The sequence below is a fragment of the Elephas maximus genome, chromosome 8, assembly GCF_024166365.1.
Source record: "Elephas maximus indicus isolate mEleMax1 chromosome 8, mEleMax1 primary haplotype, whole genome shotgun sequence".
Lineage (NCBI taxonomy): Eukaryota > Metazoa > Chordata > Mammalia > Proboscidea > Elephantidae > Elephas > Elephas maximus.
The window spans coordinates 31,896,795-31,918,846 of record NC_064826.1 but is presented as its reverse complement, the minus strand read 5'-3'; the positions used below and the strand labels follow the sequence as shown (position 1 = coordinate 31,918,846).

At 41.4% G+C, this 22,052-nt stretch overlaps 1 protein-coding gene across 5 annotated transcripts in view; it reads right to left on the bottom strand.

Moving 5' to 3' along the window:
• Nucleotides 1–22,052, bottom strand: part of CTTNBP2 (cortactin binding protein 2) — a 174,339-nt gene that overhangs the window by 17,320 nt on the left and 134,967 nt on the right. For all 5 annotated transcript variants that reach the window (XM_049893336.1, XM_049893337.1, XM_049893339.1 and 2 more), the window contains 5 exons: nucleotides 20,549–20,635; nucleotides 20,367–20,466; nucleotides 11,079–11,231; nucleotides 10,719–10,906; nucleotides 3,867–4,045 (listed from right to left, as the gene is read on the bottom strand). In XM_049893336.1, the coding sequence (XP_049749293.1) occupies nucleotides 3,867–4,045; nucleotides 10,719–10,906; nucleotides 11,079–11,231; nucleotides 20,367–20,466; nucleotides 20,549–20,635 (707 nt within the window). The remainder of the gene's footprint in view (nucleotides 1–3,866; nucleotides 4,046–10,718; nucleotides 10,907–11,078; nucleotides 11,232–20,366; nucleotides 20,467–20,548; nucleotides 20,636–22,052) is intronic.

Genomic DNA, 22,052 nt, shown 5'->3' with positions numbered 1-22,052 from the left:
GGGGATGGACTGAATCGTGCCCCCCCGCCCCCCACCGAGTATGTTAGAATTCTAATCCCTATACCTGCGGATATAGCTCTGTTTGGAAATAAGGTTTTCTTTGTTATGCTAATAAGACCATATCAGTGTAGTGTGTGTCTTAAACACAATCACTCTGGACTTATGAAAAGAATGGATTAGAAGCAGGGGCAAGCACATACTGAGGAAGACAGATGCCATGTGAGGGGGCTACCAACAAGGAAGGACTCTACATGGCTGAGACCCCAATTTGAACTTTTAGCCTCCAGAGCTCTGAGAAAATAAATTTCTGTTCTTTAAAGCCACCCACCTGTAGTATTTGTGTTACAGTAGCACTAGGAAACTAAGACACCCCCTGAGTTTGCAATTGGTATCAGAAGTGAGGAGAGCCTTGGGACTGTTCCCTCTAAGAGCACAGGTGGCCTAAATTCTTTCGACCATGGAAAATCATAAGTGTTTCTATAGACTTGCTACCTTTTCCAGGTAGTTTTGCAATAAGTAAGATTATCCAATAACGAAGTAGTTAAAATTTGCCTCAAAATATATACATTTCCAATGAAACTGACTGTTTACATGTCTCCTACTTGATAAAATCCTTGGGAGCAGGAATCAAGGCTTGCGTGTTTGTTAAATGAATGAATACATGAATAAATATACGGGAAGGAAGATAAACTTACAGATGAAAAAGGCTAGACAAAATTTCCTGCAAGTCTGTGTCTAAATAAGCATCAACTCATTTGCCACTTTTCCTTACTAAGACACACACATTTTATATTTAAGTATTTCTGAAGTTGGATGTAGTTTATAATTATTGGTAAATTAAATTTGCCTGCCCCTAGGCAAGGGATCACGGCTTGCAAGTAGGTGGGCTTAGCCCTGCAGAGAGGGGATATGGTAGACCAGCCATCTCTTCAAGCAAAATTTCTACATTAATGGCTGTAAGCAGCTATTAAGTCAAACCATCTTAACCTAGGCTTGGAGCACTCAATGCCAATTAAAATTCCTTCAAAAAAGATTACGCTTTGTTTCAGAATTAAAAAAAAAAATTAATACAATTAAAGGCTGTAGAAGCAAAAGCAAATCTCCTAGAATAGGAACGTTTTCAAAGCTATTACATATTAGCATAAACCATTCAAGTATTGTTACAACTACTACCCAGACATCAAACATCCACCTGTTGTAAGCTTCTCAGTTTAATTTCCAGTGATATGTAATTCAAGAAAAAAAATGAAACTACAATAGGGAATAGAGACGAAATTCTTGTATTCTACCACATGAGTCAATATTATTTTTTTTTTAGTTGTACTTTAGATGAAGGTTTATAGAACTAGTTTCTTGTTAAACAGTTAGTGCACATATTGTTTTATTAAATTGGTTAACAACCCCACGACATGTTAACACATTCCCTTCTCGACCTTGGGTTCCGTTTTACCAGCTTTCCTATTCCCTCCTGTGTTCTAGTCCTTGCCCCTGGGCTGGTGTGTCCTTTTAGTCTTGTTTTGTTTTACGGGTCTGCCTAATCTTTGGCTGAAGGGCGAGCCTTCATTACTGAGTTAAAAGGGTATCTGGGTGCCATACTCTCGGGGTTTCTCCAGTCTCTGTCAGACCAGTAAGTGTGGTCTTTTTTTGTGAGTTAGAATTTTGCTCTACATTTTCCTCCAGTTCTGTCTGGGACCCTCTACTGTGAACCCTATCAGAGCAGTTGGTGGTGGTAGCCGGCACCATCTAGTTGTATTGGACTCAGGCTGGTGGAGGCCGTGGTAGACATGGTCTACTAGTCCTTTGGACTAATCTTTGCCTGTATCTTCAGTTTTCTTCATTCTCTTTTGCTCCCAAAGGGGTGAGACCGGTAAATCAATTACAGTTATTCTTAATGGTGCTAATGGAGTAAAGATGACTCGTTCTGGTAAGTAACAAACCTGGCTGTTGGGGGACAACTATTCTCGGCACATGTGCACCAGCATCTTTTCAAGGATGTCAATACAGGTAGACCCTGACTTATGACAAGGTTCTGTTCCAATGATTCCATTAGTAAGTCAGCTCTACCTCATTTTTTGAAAATTTTTCATTATTACTGCCTTTTATTAACAGTATCTTTATAAATCCAGCAGTTTTGAACAAATCATAAAATTGAACACCTGCAAGTGAACACCTGAGAAACATCAGCAAATTACGTACTGCAACGTATTACTAATGAGATGTTAAAAAAAAAAAAAAAAGAAATGAAAAAAATGGACGGTCATAAGCAGCTTTTGATGTAACTCGCATACGTCATAAGTCAGGGACTACCTGTTTAGCAAACAGTCTTAGAAGACAGAGACAGTGCCTCCTGGAGTAGAGGCAAATTTGCTTCCTGATCAGGATAGTAAGGATAGTCTCTTTTTCCAGGGCAAATGGTGGGCAGATTCGCTATCAGCCCCTTTAAGAGACTTAAATATTTCTGAGCTTGGGGTTCCTCAGCCGTGACACAAACCTAGGATCCATCTGGGCTGTTCTGCATCACCCCCGGGGGACCTGAGGGCAGGAGAACTTATGAAACGTGAAGCTCACGCTGCCCGCCATGCTGAGTCATAAAGTCCTTTGTCTGAGCGTGGTACCCATGAAGCTGTGGCAAGCTAACCTGTCAGTGTGCAAAAGGGAAAATTCTCAGACTTCACATTCCTGACAATGACTGTGCTCATCTAGGAAAGGCCAAAACTGGTTCCAAAGAATCTTGGGACAAGATGCAAAAAGAAATTAGATTTAATTGTGATGCTGGTGAAGGGTCAAGTATATGAATAAATGTATTTCTGGTTTTATCAAGAAAATACTGTGTCTATTTAATATGGGGGCAGTGGTGGCTCAATGGTAGGATTCTCGCCTCCCATGCAGGAGGCCTGGGTTTGGTTCCTGGCCAATGCTTCTCATGTGCAGCCACCACCAGTCTGTCAGTGGAGGCCTGTGTGTTGCTATGATGCTGAATAGGTTTCACCAGAGCTTCCGGACTAAGATAGTCTAGGAAGAAAGGTCTGGCAATCGACTTCCAAAAATCAGCCAATGAAAACCCTATGAATCACTATGGTCCGATCTTCAACCAACAGAACTGGGCAGCGTTTCTTTTCACGTGCGTGGGCTTGCATGAGTTGGGGGCTGACTTGATGGCAGCTGACAACAACAATATTTAATATAGCACTCCCCACCCCCGCAGTTGAGCCCTGGTGGTGCAGTGGTTAAGTGTTCTTATTATAGAGAAAGAGAACATTTATCATAAAGATATATTATTTATATCATGTCTTCCAAAATGGATTTCAGCCCAGGAAGTACAGAATCACATCTAGTAGCTAATTATAAAAACCCTCAGTAATTGGCATGTTGACAAATTTTTTCTTCCTTTCAATTTGCTCCTGATTTTCTATTTCATTAACTTTGTTGTCTATACGCCTATTCTCATGAACTGCTTCAGAGAAAAACACAGTAAGTATGTAAGTCTCCTTAATAAATGGAGGAAGCCTTTTGCTTAATAACATGCAGTTTTTACATTTTTTTTCCTGGCATAAAATATTTGATGGAATTTCTCATGTGGAACACTGCCCGAAAGACAATGAACATGTCTTTGAACGTGTCAAAGCTGAACACAATTTTGGTGAGGGTTTTGTAATAGAGGGAAAACTCCTATCTTGTTTTTATCAAGAATACAGTTTCCTCAGGAGCCACTCAGCAGAGAAGTCATGGTTACCCTCTGCCAGGAGTGCAGAGCATTGTCATTCCACGTTGATGACAGGAGGTGGCACAAGGCAGACAGCATTCTCATTTGTAAAATAGGCCATGGGTCTATCTCAAGTAGGCAAACGAGGAGCAATGACACTTACTTCACTGTTGCTTGGGCATGTCCTGGGACGACTGGACAAGACAGGAAATACTTTGGCCCAAGAAGCGCTTCAGGTGTGCCCAAGCGGGCCAGGCAGGAGTTGAGCTGGCGCCAGACCGACAGGGCCCAGTCGACTGTCTTGCACACAGGATCTCGGGGAGAGGACAGCTTTCCTCGGAACTAGAGACAGGGAGGCAGAATGGAGGGCTTGACTCAGAGCAATGTTTCTATTTCTTTTGTTTTTAAAAGTCCAAAATTAGAAGTATAAACACTTAAGACTACGAAACAATTTAAAATGTAGCTGAATCTGATTTTACCTTCACTTGAGATGGCTGAAGGAGGGACAGCTAGTAACGTACAGTATTACGTGCGCTAACGTGCTAGTGTGCTAAGCGTTTTTCTCATTTAATTCTCACAAGCCTGAGGAAGGTATTTTCACCCCATTTTACATATCAGGTAATTGAGGTACAAAAAAGTAATAACTTGTCCACAGTCCCACTAGTAATATGAGAAATGACAGTCCTAGAGTTTACTTTTAATAGAAAATAGCAATAGGACCGAAAAAGAACATTGTTTGGCATTTAGCTGAAAGGATAAAGAAGCAGTTTATCAGATTTAAAGTAGAATTGGTAATAACTATTGTTGTTGGGCCCCATCACAAGTCGATTTCGATTTATAATGATTCCACGCAACAGAGGGGAGCTGCCCCACAGGGTTTTCTTGCCTGTAATCTTTACGAAAGCAAATTGCTAGGTCTTTCTCCTGTGGAGCTGCTGAGTGGGCTCAAACTGCCAATCTTTAGGTTAGCAGCCAAGTGCGAAACCATTTGCACAACCTCCTAATAACCATTAAGCTAGATAAAGAACTTCCTTTTCTTCCTTGAGTTTACCATTTCTGACGATCTCTATTCATGCTTCGCTCCCTATGGCCAGCCAGGGCTGAGGGGAAAAAACAGGCTTAGCTTTGGGGCAACTGACAGAGGGGGAGGTGTCTCCTCTGAATATGCCCTGGGGTCCCCCAGCTGCCTAGTCAAGGAGAATGATGACAGATCTTCCATTTTCCCTCAGTGCCCAGGGAAACATCATTCCTTCCTGGAAGACTGCACTGTTCTCTTAATGACTGTCTAATAAACTACTTCCAGAGACCAGACTATTAGGTGTACTGGTAGAGAAGCATATTTCATAATGCCCAAGGCAGGATGAAATCTGCCTGCCCTGCAGACATGAAGAAACTGGTAGACATCCCTTCTCTCAAAAGTACAGATGTTGTTTATATGAAATTTCTCATCTTGCGAGTTTGCTGTTACATGGAAACAGTGGTTATTATTTGAAAGTACATTAAAAACTGGTGTTTCCTTAAAGGGACTAGCCAAAAAATAGAATTTCTAGTTATTACAGGTTTTTACTTCCTTTTCTTAGTATATATTCATTTAAAATGGAGATAATTTTATGAAGATGTTTTGAGGTCTATAAATAAAAATACATTTATTTCCATATCCTCCTATTCCTGACTCTCCCCTTCTTTCTCTGATGCTCCAGGTGAATAGAGACCAATTGTTGTACCTCGGATGGTCGTTTACACGCTTTTAAGACCCCCAGCACTACAGAGTAAACTAGGAGGTAGAACAGAAGCACTAAACCCAATATTATGCCAATTAACTGGGATCTTCCATGAAACCATGACCCTAAACCTCCAAAGCAAGAAACCAAATCCCATGAGGTATTTAGTTATATATAAGCAGTCTCAGAAGCTGCTCTTTTTGTTGTTGTTGTAAACACATAACATTGGCCAATTCAATTTTTTACAAGTATACAAATTATTGATACCAACTACATTAGTCAGCTGTGCAACCCTTAGCCTTAATTTATTTATCACCTTCATGAACAACTACCTCCTTTGCTACAAATCTGGAAGAACTAGTTGGCACTCAGCTCCTATTACTAAGCATTTTGATCAAAGATTCTATAAAGGAGTTCTGATCAAAAGGGGGAAAGTGGTTCAGAATTTCAAATTCTCACAGGATCTAGATTTTCTGGAGCCATTGTGGCTGGATGAACCTCTGACACTATTGCCCTGAAATCATCACCTGAAGTCTTCTTTAAACCAAACAATAGTTCAACTTAACTCATAAAGAATGTCTGCCTTGAGCATTACGCTCTTTTAAGATCTAACTCTATGGGATCAAATTGACAAAAGCAACTTGAAAGATGAGACAGAGATCTTAGGGGGCAGTAAGACCATATTAACGGGGGAGGAACAATTTGGAAAATGAGGGTGAAAATGGTTGCACAGCTTGAAGAATGTAATCAATGTCACTGAATTGTACATAGACAAATGGTTGAGTTGGTGTATGTTCTACTATGTATATTTTCAGCAAAAATAATTAAAAATATATATATATATATATTGCATGCCTGATAATTATCACTGCTAAGAAAGAAGAGAGAAAAAAAAGCAAGACAAAGTTTATATACTCAAAAACAATAGAGGAGAAAACAAGAACAGACATGTCCTAAGGTCATGGAGAGCAAGGGGTCAGTGTTGGGAGGGTGAGATGTGATCTTGTAGAGCACGGGCAGGGTCCAGGTACTGTGAGTCCCTTCCATTTTCTTTCTTTCTTTTAAGTTGCACCATGTGTAAAATGAAGATTGAGGCAGGCTCATTATCGCTAAGGTCCCTTCCAGATTCAAAATCTTAAGTACAGATACAAACTGCTATGGGACTATGACTAAATCCTGAATGGTAAGGAAAGGTAAAGACGTGAGGTGGGACTTCAGCTGGGTCTCAAAGGATGTAAAGGATACTTATCTGGTGAGGAGGAGGCAGAAAGAGCATTTCAAGCATGGAATGAGGATGGAAATGTGGGAGAGGGGCAGGTGTATGCTGACGTTTACAAATAACAAAATGGGTGAAGAAATGACAAGGTGTACATGAAAACAATCCATTGAACGGTTACTAATTCAAGGTGCTGAACCTGACCTGTCCCTGCCTAGCTCTGCTGCGAAGCCCATAATTGCAAAACCACACAGTGTCCTTCAGTCTCCCCACACACCAAGCTCTTCTTCCCTGCAATCAAGATTTTTATGTGTGACTTTGGGGTCTGTTACCATAATTTCTCTTTTCTTCAAAAGAGGAGCAACCAACCAAAGACTCAAAGAAAAAACTAATCCACAGGACTAACAGTCTACATGAACCAAGGCCTTATCTATCTACCCTGAGACCTGAAAAACGAGATAGTGCCCAGCTACCACTACTGACCATTCTGATGACAGCCACAAAAGTTGGACTCTGATAGAATGGGAGAAAATTGTGGAATGGAACCTCAAATTTCTAAAATCAAGCAAACAAAAAAATGAGACTTATTGGACTGGTTGTGACTGGGGGACTCCCTTAGACTATTGCCCTGAGATACTCTTTAAACCTTGAAATGAAACTAGACCCTGAGGTCACCTTTTAGCTAAATAACAGATTGGCTCAAAAAATAAACAATATCACCCATGAGTACTGTGCTCCTTTAAAAAAAAAAAAATCATCTATGTAACACCAGTCAACAATTACTTAAAACAAAGATGAGAATGTAAGCGGGCAGGGAAATTGGATGAATGCAAACAGAACAACAAGAACGGAAATATTGAGAATGTTCATGCATTGTGCAGAATGTAACCAATGTCATTGAATAATTTGTGTAGAAATTGTTGAATGGTAACCTAAACTGCTATTTGAACCTTCACCGAAAATGCAATTAAAAAAAAAAATTTTTTTTTTTTTTTTTAAAGAGCAGCAATTCATCCACCTATGGTCACCTGATCTTTGAAAAGGTCCCAAAGTCCATCAAACAGGTAAAAGACAGTCTTTTAAACAAATGGTGCTAGCAAACCTGGATGTCCATCTGCGAAAAAAAAAAAAAAATCAAACAGGACCCACACCTCACACCATATACAAAAACTAACTCAAAATGGATCAAAAACCTAAATATGAAATCAAAAACTATGAAGTTCATAAAAGAAAAAAACAATCAATGCTAGAGGCCCTAATACATGGCATTAACAGGCTACAAACCACAAACAACAACATACAAGCTCCAGAGGATAAGCTAGATAACTGGGATCTTCTAAAAATTAAACACTTATGCTCATCAAAAGACTTTACCAAAAGAGTAAAAAGAGAAGCTACAGGCTGGGAAAAATCTTTTTGGCTATTACAAATCAGACAAAGGTCTAATCTCTAAAATCTACAAGAAAATCCAACACCTCTACAACAAACAGACAAATAATCCAATTAAAAAATGGGCAAAAGAAATGAACAGACACTTTACCAAAGAAGACATTCAAGCGGCCAATAGACACAAGAGGAAATGTTCATGATCTCTAGCCATTAGAGAAATGCAAATCAAAACCACAATGAGATTCCGTCTCACCCTGGCATTACTGGCACATATCAATAAAACAGAAAATAACAAATGATGGAGAGGCTGCAGGGAGATCAGAACACTTATGCACTGCTGGTGGTAATGCAAAACGATACAACCATTTTGGAAAATAATATGGTGCTTCCTTAGAAAGCTAGAAGTAGAAATCCCATATGGTCCAGCAATCCCACTCCTAGGAATATATCCTAGAAAAATAAGAGTTGTCACATGAATAGACATATGCACACCCATGTTCACTGCAGTATTGTTCACAATAGCAGAAAGACGGAAACAACCTAGATGCCCATCAAAAGATGGATGGATAAATTGTGGTACATACACACAATGGAGTATTACGCAACGATAAAGAACAACAACGAATCTGTGACGCATCTCCTAACATGGATGAATCTGGAGGGCATTATGCTGAGTGAAATAAGTCAATCACAAAAGGACAAATATTGTACGAGACCACTAGTGTAAAAACTCATGAAAAGGTTTACACACAAAAGGGAACAATCTTTGTTGCTTATGAGGGAAGGGAGGGGTGGGGATGGAAAAACACTTAACAGACAGCAGATAAGTGGAAACTCTGGTGAAGGATAAGACCGTACACAATACTGGGGAAGCCAGCACAACCTGTACAAGGCAAGGTCATGGTAGCTTCACAGACACATCCAAACTCTCTGAGGGACCAAATTGCTGGGCTGAGGGCTGTGGGGACCATGGTCTCGGGGAACATCTGGCTCAATTGGCATGACATATTTTATAAAGAATACGTTCTACACTCTACTTTGATGGGTAGTGTCTGGGATCTTAAAAGTTTGTGACCGGCCATCTAAGATACTCTACTGGTCTCACCCCTTCGAGAGCAAGAAAGAATGAAGAAAACTAAAGATACAAGGAAAAGATTAGGCCAAAGGACTAATGGACCACATCTACCATGGCCTCCACCAGACTGAATCTAGTACAACTAGATGGTGCCCAGCTACCACCACTGAGTGCTCTGACAGGGATCTCAATAGAGGGTCCCGGACAGAGCTGGAGAAAAATGTAGAACAAAATTCTAACTCAAAAAGAAGACCAGACTTGCTGGCTTGACAGAGAGTGGAGAAACCCTGAGAGTATAGACCCCAGACACCCTTTCAGCTCAGTAATGAGGTTGCTCCTGAGGTTCGCCCTTCAGCCAAAGACCGAACAGGCCCATGGAACAAATTGAGACTAAAGGGGCGCACCAGCCCTGGGGCAGGGACTGGAAGGCAGGAGGGAACAGAAAAGCTGGTAATAGGGAACGCAGGGTTGAGAAGGGAAAATATTGACATGTTGTGAGGTTATTAACCAATGTCAAAGAACAATGTGTGTACCGTTTGATAAGAAACTAGTTTGTAAACCTTCATCTAAAGTACTATAAATAGAAAAAAAAGCAGCATTATTGTATTTCTCTCATTTTCTGATATTCTTCCAGCAAGAATTCAGCGATCATATACTATAATTAATGATAGTTGAATATTAATTTCCTACTAGTAAAATTATTTCTTATTAAATACTAGTAGAAAGGCTATTGTCTATTTTCTTATATCCCTGTAAGAAACTCGAAGAACGAATTGTGATAAAGCGCTAGCGTGTTTTTCAGTGCTCCCAAAGACTTGGCTCTGTTCTGCAGTTACAAGATTTCTGATGTTTTGCAGTAGTAATTTATTCCCATTGTATGCTTGCCCCAGGAATCCGTTTTATAAACCTACTTGAATTGATTCTTGGTAAATGAAAGGCATTACCCCCTTTTTTTTCCCCCTCTCTATTCTTCACACAACACCCCATACTCCCATTCTCAAGCACAATGAAAAACAGAGAAAGCTTGGAACTTTCCTTTCAAAATAAGTAAAACCAACTCTTATTTTTTCCAGAAAGCTGGGGAGCAGCTAAAATAGCCCCAATTCTACAAAATGGTACCTTTTGTGATTACTTATATGAATTTTTTGGCAATGAGATATTAATAATGATGATGTTAACAGATGTATCAGTAATGTGAAAAGCTACAGGTCTATGACTGTCTTTACCTCACCTTTCTACCTACTCATTCGGTTCATGCAATGCCTTGACTGTTCTTTGACCAAAAGCATATATTTACAATCAGGCAACTGACTTAACTTGGGGTGGAAGACCTGATTAAATTGGGGATTTCATATACCAATTCAAATCACTAGTGGCAGGCACTTCCCCATACTTGTCCCCTCACCCACCAATATGCCTCACGTATAGCCACAACCTTTCAGTGGAGGCTTGTGTGTTGCTAATGTGCTGAACAAGTTTCAGGAGAGCTTCCAGACTAGGATGGACTAGGAACCGGTGGAGCTCAAGCCCAGATCTCCTGACACTAAAACCCCCTCTTCCAGAGATAGGGCCCTGCCTCCATGGCACAAGGAGACTACCTGGCTTGTTTGTTACCTTATTCACAGCTTTCCTTCTTAAGAACCTCTGCAGCAGACCCTGCATGGGCTCGCCATCCCACCGCAGCTGGACCCAGCGGAAATGCTGCTGCACCAGTAGGTCGGAGCCCTGGAGACATGCCTTTGCAATGGTTCCCATCAGAAAACAGTTCTCGTGGAAGTAATAACATTCAGATGTTCCATTTCCTAAAACAAACCAAATGCTACAGTCTATTCACGGCAAGTCATATTACGGCACAAATGCAAACTAAGTAAGTTAAAAAAAAGGGAAACGAAGCATGGCTTGTATTTTGGGGGCTAGAAAGTAGAATGACACTGCAGAAGCTTACTTCTCAGCATGAGCTCTTCATCTCTTTACCTTTTTGAAAAGTACAGGGGCTTTCAGTGCTGCGATTTTCAAGAGGCGCCAGAAAGTCCCCCAATAACTCAGACAATGACGATTTCTCCAAGTTCTCCAAGATGACGATGACTTTCTTGTTACCAGGAGATTGTTTCACTGGGATCAGACAAGCTGTGGTTGAATGGGAAATTCAGGCATTAAAGCTTTTACAAAAACCTACACAAGTCGGCAAAAATTTAAAAGTCTAAAAATATAGAGTTGGCAAAGATGTGGTGCAATGGGAACACTCTTAAATTGCTTGGGGTGGAGCAGGGTAATGACTGGAAAACAGTGTGGCATTATTTAATACAGTTGAAGATAGGTACACACAATGGTCCAGCGTTTCAAGTTCCATAACAGAACCCAACTGGAAACAACCCAAATGTCCATGAACAATAGAACAGATAAATATATAGGGGTATATTCATACAGTGGATGTGAAAGTCAACGAATTACAAGTATAGGCAACAACACAGAGGTCTGTCACAAGCGATATGTTAAGAAGCAAATCACAAAAGAATACATACAATATGATTTCATCATGTAAAGGCCAAATACAGGTAACAGTAAATACACATAATTTAGGGGTTCATACATGGGTAGCAAAACTATAAAGAAAAGCAAGGAAATGACTATCACAAAAACAATTACCCTGAGAAGGAAGGGGTCATAACCAGGGAAAGGGGTACATGGGCACATTCTAGAAGCTGGGAATGTTCTATTTTTTGACCAGGTCGGTGGCTAAATGGCTATTTTATTATTCATTAATCTAAATAGATGTAGCATATATTTTAAGTATATAGTGCTCACAACACAAAAGGTCAAAGTCCTTAAATGACCTTTACATTACACATGAATTACTACATAATTCCTTAGAATTATGTAGACAGAACCTCAGAGAAATAACCAGATCCTTGCCCTCACTTTGTAGAAGAGGAAACTAAACCTCAGAGAGGTTAAACAGATTTGACCAAGGATTCTGATACCGTGGTAGAGGAAGGATTAAAATCTAGAATTTGTGAGTCTTATTTTAGTGTTCCTCCCACTAAGAACGGGGCTGGGGGGCGGGGGGGGGGCACAAAAACTGATGGCATATCAACCCAAAATGAAAGATGGAAAGTAAACAGAAGATCATTATTATATATAGGAAACAAATAAAGCAGTGCACAGAACATACTTAACACCCTGCCTGGCATGTGGTAAGCACTCAAATGTTATTGACATTTTAATTAAAATATGCACAGCATTTCTACGTTTAAAAAAAAAAAGTTGCCGTCGAGTTGACTCTGACTCATGGCGACCCCACGTAACATAGTTACCCAGTGTTGCTGTAACAGAAATACCAAAAGTGGATGGCTTTAACAAATTTATCCTCTCACACCTTAGGAGGCTAAGAGTCCAAATTCAGGGTACCAGCTTCAGGGGAAGACTTTCTCCCTCTGTCAGCTCTGGGGGAAGGTTCTTGTCATCAATCTTCCCCTGGTCTGGGAACTCAGTGGCAGGGACCCCAGGTCCAAAGGACGCGCTCTGCGCCTGGCTCTTCTTGCTTGGTGGTAATGAGGTCCCCTTCTCTCTGTGTGTGCTTCCCTCTTTTACATCTCAAAAGAGATTGACTCAAAATACAACCTAATCTTATAGATTAAGTCCTGCCTCATTAACATAACTGCCACTAATCCTGTCTCATTAACATTATAAAACCGAACCCACTGCTGTTGAGTGGATTCTGACTCATAGGGACCCTACAGAACAGGGCAGAACTGCCCCACAGGGTTTCCAAGGAATGGCAGAGGATTTGAACTGTCCACCTTTTGGTTAGCAGCCAAGCTCTTAACCACTGTGCCACCAGGGATCCGTTAACATCATACAGGTTAGGATATACAGCACGTAGGATAATTACATCAGATCACAAATGGATGACAACCACACAACACTGGGAATCACGGCCTAGTAGGTGCGTATTTTTGGGGGACACAATTCAATCCATAACACCATGTGTGTCAAGAGTAGAACTGTGCTCCACACGGCTTTTGATGGCTGATTTTTCGGAAGTAGACTGCCAGGCCTTTCTTCTGAGGAGTCTCTGGGTGGACCTGAACCTTCAACCTTTCAGTCAGCAGCCAAGTGCATTAACTATTTGCATCACTTAGGGACTCCACTTCCTATATACCAATGAATTAATGAATTTATTTTGAATGTTTTGGAAGATTCTCAGATGCCACAGTCTTAGCCGACAACCTCAAAAGAATAAGACCAACTTAAAATACCTGAGAGAATTGTCAAGCATCCACTTTTCACTATTGGCAATGGGTTTGGTATTGGCTTTTCTGCTTGTTGCTATAGACACAATGTATTTTCACTCCTGAAAGAACTCCTTGAGCGTTTTAAGTCAATCTCTTCGGAGACTGAAATAGCTTTTTTGGATGCTTTAAAGCCTAGAAACAACAACCACTCCTCCTTTAGCTGCACCTATAGGGCAACTGCCCTGGTGTCTGCTGGATTTCCTTCCACATGGCTGGCTATTCAGTGAAGAGGGCTCTAATACAATGCTTCTCAGGGTTCAAATATTTCAGAAACATATTACAGAAATAAGAAAAACCTATATAGCTGGTTGAAACAATGACGACCTAACGAACTTTTTCTCTTCCGAGATAAAACACTGCCTAGGTTGAATGGTTGATGTATCTGATTCTCTGTAACTTGGGACTGAAGGTCTCCAGTTTTTCCTTGTTAAACATTTCACTAGTTTGAGTGGCCCTGAAGCTGCGCAACCAGCTCGAATGGATCTGCAGGAACGTTTAGCTGCATCTCGACAAATGTGTACCCAGCGTTGCCTTGCTGCAAGTCCAGGCTGAGTGCTACGGAATGCCAGAGGTGACTGATTTTAACTGCGGAATGTGGCATTTTAAGCTTGGCCTATCACGGGGAATGGCATTTTAACAGCCGGGCAGGTCAGATGAAGGTTTTCCAAGTTTAAGAAATGGTGCAGGTAAAAGAATGGATGCCAGGATACCAGCAGGGGTCAGTCCTAGGAGGGACGAGGCATCAAATCATGGCCAGAATAGTTACAAGACTGGCATGATAGTGAGCTCAGAGCCCCTAAGGACTAGGCTGAAGACTTGGGTGGCAGCCAGGTCCGTGGAAGGGAATTAAACAGGCCCAGCTGCAAGCACGGAGAGCGCTACAGGCAATGCCCTTATCCCGGGCTGTACAGTAGCATCACCTGGGGCCCATCTCCAGTGAGTCTGATTTAATTGTTCTGTGCTGGTCCAGGCACTAGTATTTGGAAAAAGCTCCCTGATGACTGTAATGTGCAGCCAGAGGGCAACTTGCTAATATAAAGCCTCAGAAAACCCAAGCGCAAACCAAACCAGTGTGTACTATTGCTTCTTATCATGTCATCCTTCATGTATTTACATACTGTCATTTACACACTTACTCAGTCTTTCTCCTCACATTAAACCAAAAACAAAAAAAACAAACCCACTGCAGTTCAGTCAGTTCCGACTCATGGTGACCCCATGTGTTTTCTTGGCTGTCATCTTTATGGGAGCAGTTTGCCAGGCCTTTCTTCTGCAGAGCCACTGGGTGGGTCTGAACCACCAATCTTTAGGTTAGTGGCCGACTGAAAGCCTTAGAACCCATTCAAAATGAAAAGTGGAAGACCCAGAATGCCATGTTAGGAAGGAGAACCTGCCAGCAAGGGGAGTCAATGAAGTCTTTGAGGAGGGGATAAACGGAATTTGACTCTGACTTTGAGATCCTCACTCTGGTGTAGAGAACTGACAGAGGGGGAAAGGAACAAGAGGATGCACCTACTAGGCTCTGATTGCTGTGCTTAGGGCAAGAGGTGATGGGAGCCTCATCCAGGGCCAGTGCATAGAATGAAAAGGTATTCTGAGACAGAATCAGGGAGACTCCGTGGTTGACTGCATTGAGAGAGAGGCAGAGAGGAAATATCAGACAATTCTGAAGTTCACCCCCCTTGGGTAGGAGAAGAGGTTGTGCTATCGACGGCGGCCTGAGTGCAGGAGCGTACTTGGGATAATGAGTTATTTTTCAGGCCTGATGTGGGTGAGGCATCCCTTCTGAGATGCCCAGCAGATGGGCGGGAGTAAGGAGAGAGGATTCAGGCTGGAGATACAAATACACGCTTTGACTGGAGTGCAGGAGGTCTCTCAGAAAGACAGTAAACTCATTTTCCTAAGTCAGCAAGCAAGGATTATATTGCTGATGAGTGAATTCCACACTTAATGGGCAGCTTGTGCCCCAGACACAAAGGGGTTACTGTTCTTCGAGGTTAGATTTCTATCTCATCTTTGTTTATCTTGACCTCCTAGAAGGTACCCATCAGGGGTAATACAGTATGGGTTCCTTTGATGAAAAGCTCTGTCTTCAATGTTGCCTGCCTCATTTATTTCCTCAATTTTCAGTAACACCCGTTTCTCCACTTGACCACTTAAGTTCAGCATCTTTATACAAGTATGTCCACAGGTAAGTTTTATTTTAGTTGAGAAATAGCATGTGTCTAGTTCGGGTCACTATGAGTCAGAATCAACTCGACAGCAACAGGTAGTTCAGGTTATTTAGCATAGTTTCAGGTTGAAAATTCTAACCAACCACAGAAGCAGTGACTCATTACAGTTTCAAGATTGAAGGATTCACCAGTCTCTGACCAGGATTTATGGAAATGTAGAAAGTGGCCACCCCATGTTACATAGCTAGAGAGTCCTTTTAACCCATGGCCAAAAAGTCAGCCACACTGGGATTCTCGTTGCCTTAGGCTACCTTCCAAGCCCTACTTCTGAAACTGGTCTACTTTTTTGGTCCTTTTTTCTTCCAACTTATGGCCTCCGTCAGCCCTGCCCCTATTCTGCAGGTTACTAATCTTAATAAAATACCCCTTTACTGGGCTGAGGGCCCAGTTTTGTACATCCTAGACAGTTCTACAGCAACGCCTGTTGGTTTAAAAATAATTAACATATCACATTTAACAGTTAACCCCAAACTCCTTTGTGTCTAAACAACAACAACAAAAAAACCAAACCCACTACAGTTGAGTCGATTCCAATGCATAGTGACCCTACAGGATGTGGTAGAACTGCCCCATAGGGTTTTCAAGGAGCAGCTGGTGGATATGAATTGCCAACCTTTTGGTTAGCAGCTGAGTTCTTAACCACTATGCCACCTTTGTGTCCAGGGTGACCCAAAATCTATTGTCTCCCCTTTGGGGATAAAAAGCAGCCCCTACAATGTCAACTTAAAACAAGGCTCTGTGGGGAGGGTGCTCTCAGAGGCCAGTGAAAATAAAGGGTGAGCCTTTAGGAACCTCCAGCAAAGCAGGATTCAAGGAGGTAAAGTCACTTATGCACATAACGATTGTCGTGTTCTCCTAGTATTACTACAGTAATTTCACTCATTAATTCTAAAAAGGAACGTTCTCTCAGGAATTCAAAGTATTATTTTAAAATAAAGATCTACTGTTTATTTAAACCACTCACTGCCACACAGAATTAAAAGTAGGTCTCTCTGTCTTGTAAGCCAACTCCATCTCTTACATAGAGGAGAAATTCAACCTGATTCTAACGTGTATTCATACCCTCCTTACCCAATAACAGAACCATGTGATGTCACTGTCTCTCACGAAAGGCAATATGAGAAGGAAGATGTTATTTTAAAACAAACACAAATCAACCCTTACTAGCATAAGTGCCATGCCATTCTTTCTGAGGTGTTCTTTTGTTCTACATTCTTTTCTTCACTGTCACCATTTTAATCTCCATGTAAGTTTCAGATTTTAAAACTGATTATTTAAAATACATTTGCTACTCCGCCTTGCACGTTTTGCTCGTACACCCCTTTCCTTGCTCTGTGACAGTCTTTGCTGGCTTTCTTCTACAGAGCTGTCAAGAGGAACAAATAAAGTAATATATGTCCCATGCTCAGTGGAAGATAAAGGTTCAACAATAGAATCATCACATCTACTCCAGCCCAATCCAAACAGTTCAAGGCTCTTTCTTTAGAGAAAACAAGGTTAACAACCAGGAGTAAATGTAGAATACCTACGAATCAGTGTATTCTTTATTTGTAGTAATGCGCTTTAATCAATTTAATTTGATTGAACAAAACAAAAACAAAAAAAACCTGAAGACAGTAGCTGACAAACACTTCCTGTACCCTCATAATTCCAAAAGTATGACTGGAACAGCCTAGGGACCCCTTTTTCCTTGTTCAGATCTCTGCCTTCTCAACGCTCTGTTCTTTTCCATCACCTCTTGACTTTGTTCATCCTTCAAAGGATCCTCTGGCTACGTGCTCTCTGCACATAGAAGAATTAACCCCACAGCCACTGATGGAGCCTTTCTTTTGGCTCACTGCTCAGCAGCCTCTCGTGCCCTTGCCTACTTGACTACATGTTTTCTTCGTTATCTCTTCGTTGCACCAGGCAAAAGCAGTGGGCCCTACTGAGGAAATGGTGATGGAGGTGGTGGGAGTCTTAGGAGATGAGGATGGACAACAGTAGAGACAAAATTAGAGGACAGATCATGACATCCTGGACATACATTCAGAGAACACTGGCTTCTATTTTGGAGCCATTGAAACACATAGCAGGGGGCTGTCCCCAGTGTTTTTGCATTCTAGAATGAATGCTCTGAGGCCCAGCAGAGGGCGGCTGGGAGAGTGAGACCACGGGAAATAAGATGCGTTAGTGATGTGATGAGGCCTTTTTTTTTTTTTTTTTTTTAGTGATGAGGCCTCTGCATTCCCTTGAACAAGAAATGATATGTGGTAGGGGGTATGGAGAGGAAGAGGTGGAGATGAGATATAGGATCAGATTCAACAGAATTAGGAACTTCAGGCTTTCCCTGTAGTTCCCAGAAGGGCAGAGGCTGGAGAATAAGGCAAACTGAAGAATCACCATGATTCTCAGATTACTCACCTGGGCAACTGCATTCGAGGACTTAACAGATAAACTAATATTTGTGCCTTAGTTTTGTTATTAAAAAGAGAAGGAAGATACTTCTTAAAAATTAGAAGTTTTAATAAATTACTTATAAATTTCTGAGCCAAATAAAGAATAAAATTCCCTTTGTATTTGGAGATGACACACCGTTTCCTACATAAAAAAGTAGTGATCGTGGAGACTCTTTAGCCTCAGTCTTTTACTGAAGAACCTCGTGTTTCAAATCCAATCCACCTTGACTATCATCTACTCCCTTATTAACGTCTGTCCTCGCTAATCTTTCTTCCTCCACTCCAAGCAAGACCTTCTACTTGCTGACATGAATGTAACTCAGAATTTCTTTATTCTTTCCCAAGTTATTTCCTGCATTGGGAAATTCACGCAGTCATTCAACAAATAATTATTGGGAATCAGTGTACAAGGCTAAATAGGAGAATAAGCTACAGTACTAGCTTTCAAGGAGTGCATCACGCAGCATGTATGTGGGTGGTAGCAAGACAGACAAATACTCCTCTCACTGCCTTGACCTACAGTCAGGTGGGGCACAGAGGTGTAAACAAAGTCTACTGCTGTTCACTAGAGAGATCAGAGAAGGCTTCGTGTGAGGTGGCCTTAAATTTGACAGGGGCTTTTCCTGTAGTCTCCAGAAAGGCAGAGACTGTGTCTATTTTAATCAGTACTGTACAACATAGTACTTTGAATGGTTCCTGCCAGGGGCAGTAATAATGTGTGTATGGGTTATGTTTACTTTGTGATTCCAGATGAAAGACGCGGCATAAGCAAACACATGGAAAGCGGGAAAGTAAAGGGCACACAGGAAAGAAATACTGTATCAATGAATGACTGGTTGACTTTTCTGATGTAGGAAAGAGCTGGAGCAGAGACACTTATTAAAAAGGGTCAGATAAGCCAAATACGTAGACCAATGCCCTAAATGGAAAGCTTTGAACAGCATGGACTTAATTCAGTGAGCAACAAAGGGATATGGGGGGGCAGGAATCACAGAGAGCTTTAAATCAGGGGCTGGGTGGCCTGTGACGTACATGCAGGGAAGGGAAGCAGTGGGCAGAGACACCACTTAAGGAAAGTAGATGAGGTATAGGAACCAACCAAGCAGTGGCTGTCAAGTCGATTCTGATTCATGGCAACCCCATGTGTTTCAGGGTAGAACTACGCTTTATATGGTTTTCATTGGCTGTGATCTTTTGGTAGTAGCTTGCCAAGCCTTTCTTCCAAGGAACTTCTGAGTGGATTCAACCCACTAACCTCTAAGTTAATAGCTGAGCACTTAACCGATCGCACCACCCAGGGACTTTAGGAAATGGGGGCATAAGCTAAGATGGTGCCAATGAGGATGGATGAAAAAGGAACGCTGAAAACAGACCTGACAGGGCCTGACCATGGACTGACTAACTGTGGGGACAAGGGTGAAGGATCCATGAAGGAGAGGACCTGGCAGTTCTATGTGGTCCTCATGTTACTTTTAAAAAATGGAAACAATTGATAACATTGCAAAAAAAAAAAAAACTAAGAGTTTTCATGTAAAAACCTGGATTTCTGGCTTCTTCCAAAAAGTTACAAGACTTCTAAACACTGGATCTACACTTCCGCCAGCAATAAGCTACCAGAGTGGAGAGCTCCAGCTGATGGGGACATGCCTTCCCAAACTTCCCCCAGCCCGCTTCACCCCTTAACATGGTCTGGTTGGCACTGGGGGCATTTAGGCTTTCAAACCTGCCAATAAAACCAGAGTTTTAAGTGTGGGTGGCCAAGAGAATTGTATCATTCACCAAAGCTGCGAAGTCAGGAAGAGGAACTCTCTTTGAGAAGATGCTAACCATAGATTTAGACATGCTGAGTTAGTCACCAAGGCACAAGGGGGCATGGTGTTGATAAACAATAATAAAATTGACTAAAAATTGCTCTGCTTTTTATTGTTGCCATGTTCCAGCAATTCTAAACAGCATTAATGATACAATATTCTGCCCCACGGGGTACAGGGGATGCATCTACCACCTATCCCCATAGGCATACCACTAGTGGCAGTTACACAGTACGCCCACAACAAATTATGACATAGTCAAAGAGAAGGAAGGACGAAAAGAAAATGTAGGTCGCTCAACAGATGCAATGATACATACATGAAAATACTTCCTTGGACGTGTTCACTTGGGTTCCCAATTTTTATATCCCACTAGCTGCTGAATAACTGAAAAGTTGACTTAAACTTATCCCCAAGCCACAAAGTGTATTTTTTTTTTAAGCATGCCTGGTTATCACAATCCAGTCCACCGAAACGGTCTTACCGTGTCTGATAAACAGGTCGACTAGCTGTTCCTTGGAGAAAGCAGCATCCACTTCAGCTCTCACTATTTCACAGGAGAAACCCACAGCCATTTGTCTGTGCTGTGATGAGAAAACAGACTGATTAGTTCTCTGCCCTCTCAAACTGTCAAAGAAATGCAGTGAGCATGCAAGTAATCAATACCTTCATGCAGAGTGCAAGCTGATGTGCTATGTAGTCTTGCAAGCTTCCTTCTGGGCCATGGAAAATGACGTTATGATATTGCTCGACCTATGGATAAACCAAGAGGAGAGCTTAGGTGAAAATGCTAAGCTGAGAAGAAGAGGGGAAAAAAGGTGGAATTCTCTTTCTGCTTGTTCCAAGCCTTTCAAAAGATTCAAAATAATCTTTTAGGAATTTGCTTTATTCACTGGGCACTTGAAGTCTGTCGTTGCAATGTGAAACAGTGGCGAAGTACAGTACTTATTAAGAGCTTACATTTTATGAAACAGCATAGCAGTACTCTTTCTGTTTTCTGCAGTAAGGTTGAGTACGTTAGGTGAGAAACATACTTCTTAGTGTATTTTGTCCCTTGCTGATGCTCTGTTATATTTTCCTTTATCATCCCTTTCAGATGTTCCTTGAATTTTTCCAACACTTATTGCACTTTCCCTTTTACTGGATAAAACAGTAATGCATTCCACTAGGTAAATTTTGGAAAATACAAAAACTTATAAAGAAGCAGAATAAAAATCACTGATAGTGTCACCACCCTGAAGAAACACTATAAATAATGGTTTTTCCTTCACATAATTGATGCTATATATTTGAGCTGTGTATTTGTTTTCTTAAAGAAGGGTACATGGCTGTCATCTTTTTGCAGCTAATGTATCCCAGAGAATACCTTTATGTTGGCTTCTTAGGCCTTGGATGGAAAGTCAATTCCTGTCTGTACAAGACAAAGGCAGTGATGTCTGGAGCCAGTGTGGGAGGGGAAAATCAGCCACTCACATCCGTTATTCCAGGGTGAAACCTCCACCCCCAGGCCATGTGCTTGGGAGAGGTTTTCTTCTTAGGAAGGTCTTGCAGAACAGGACCTGGGTAGGTGAAGCTCAAACATAACCAGTACTGTTGATGTCACTCATGTATGAAGATTGAGCCTTCCTGACTTAGGGAAGTGTTAAACATGAAAATGTTCTTTTTTTTTTTTTTTTTAAATAATTTGGAATGGGACAATGTAGGATATGTATTTGTATCTTTGTGCTGGTGATGATCTATTGTGCTCTCTGATAAGGCTATCCCTCTGAGATCACAGGGGAAGCCACATCCTTGTGGGTGGCTGGCATGGACTTTCAGGAAGAGAGTATACATGCACATGGTCCATAATTAGATAGGCAGATTATGAGATATGAAAGGAAGGCTGAAGGGGCAACCTTTAGCATGGAAGGCCACTGAACCCCTTCCTTGCCTGGAACCTTTAAGACCTGACCCTGGAATCCAAACAGACCAAGAAGGGCTTGTGGGAACTCCTGGAAGGTAGAGGAAAGCTAGGCTTAGCCACTGGGCATCAGGTCATGAGTTAGGGAGGGATGTGATCTGGACACTGGACTAGGGACTGGGTTTTTAGGTTTTAAAAACCAACATATCTGGTAGTGATTTTCTCTAATTTTGAATACCATTTCATTATTGTTAAGCCTTCAATAAAAAA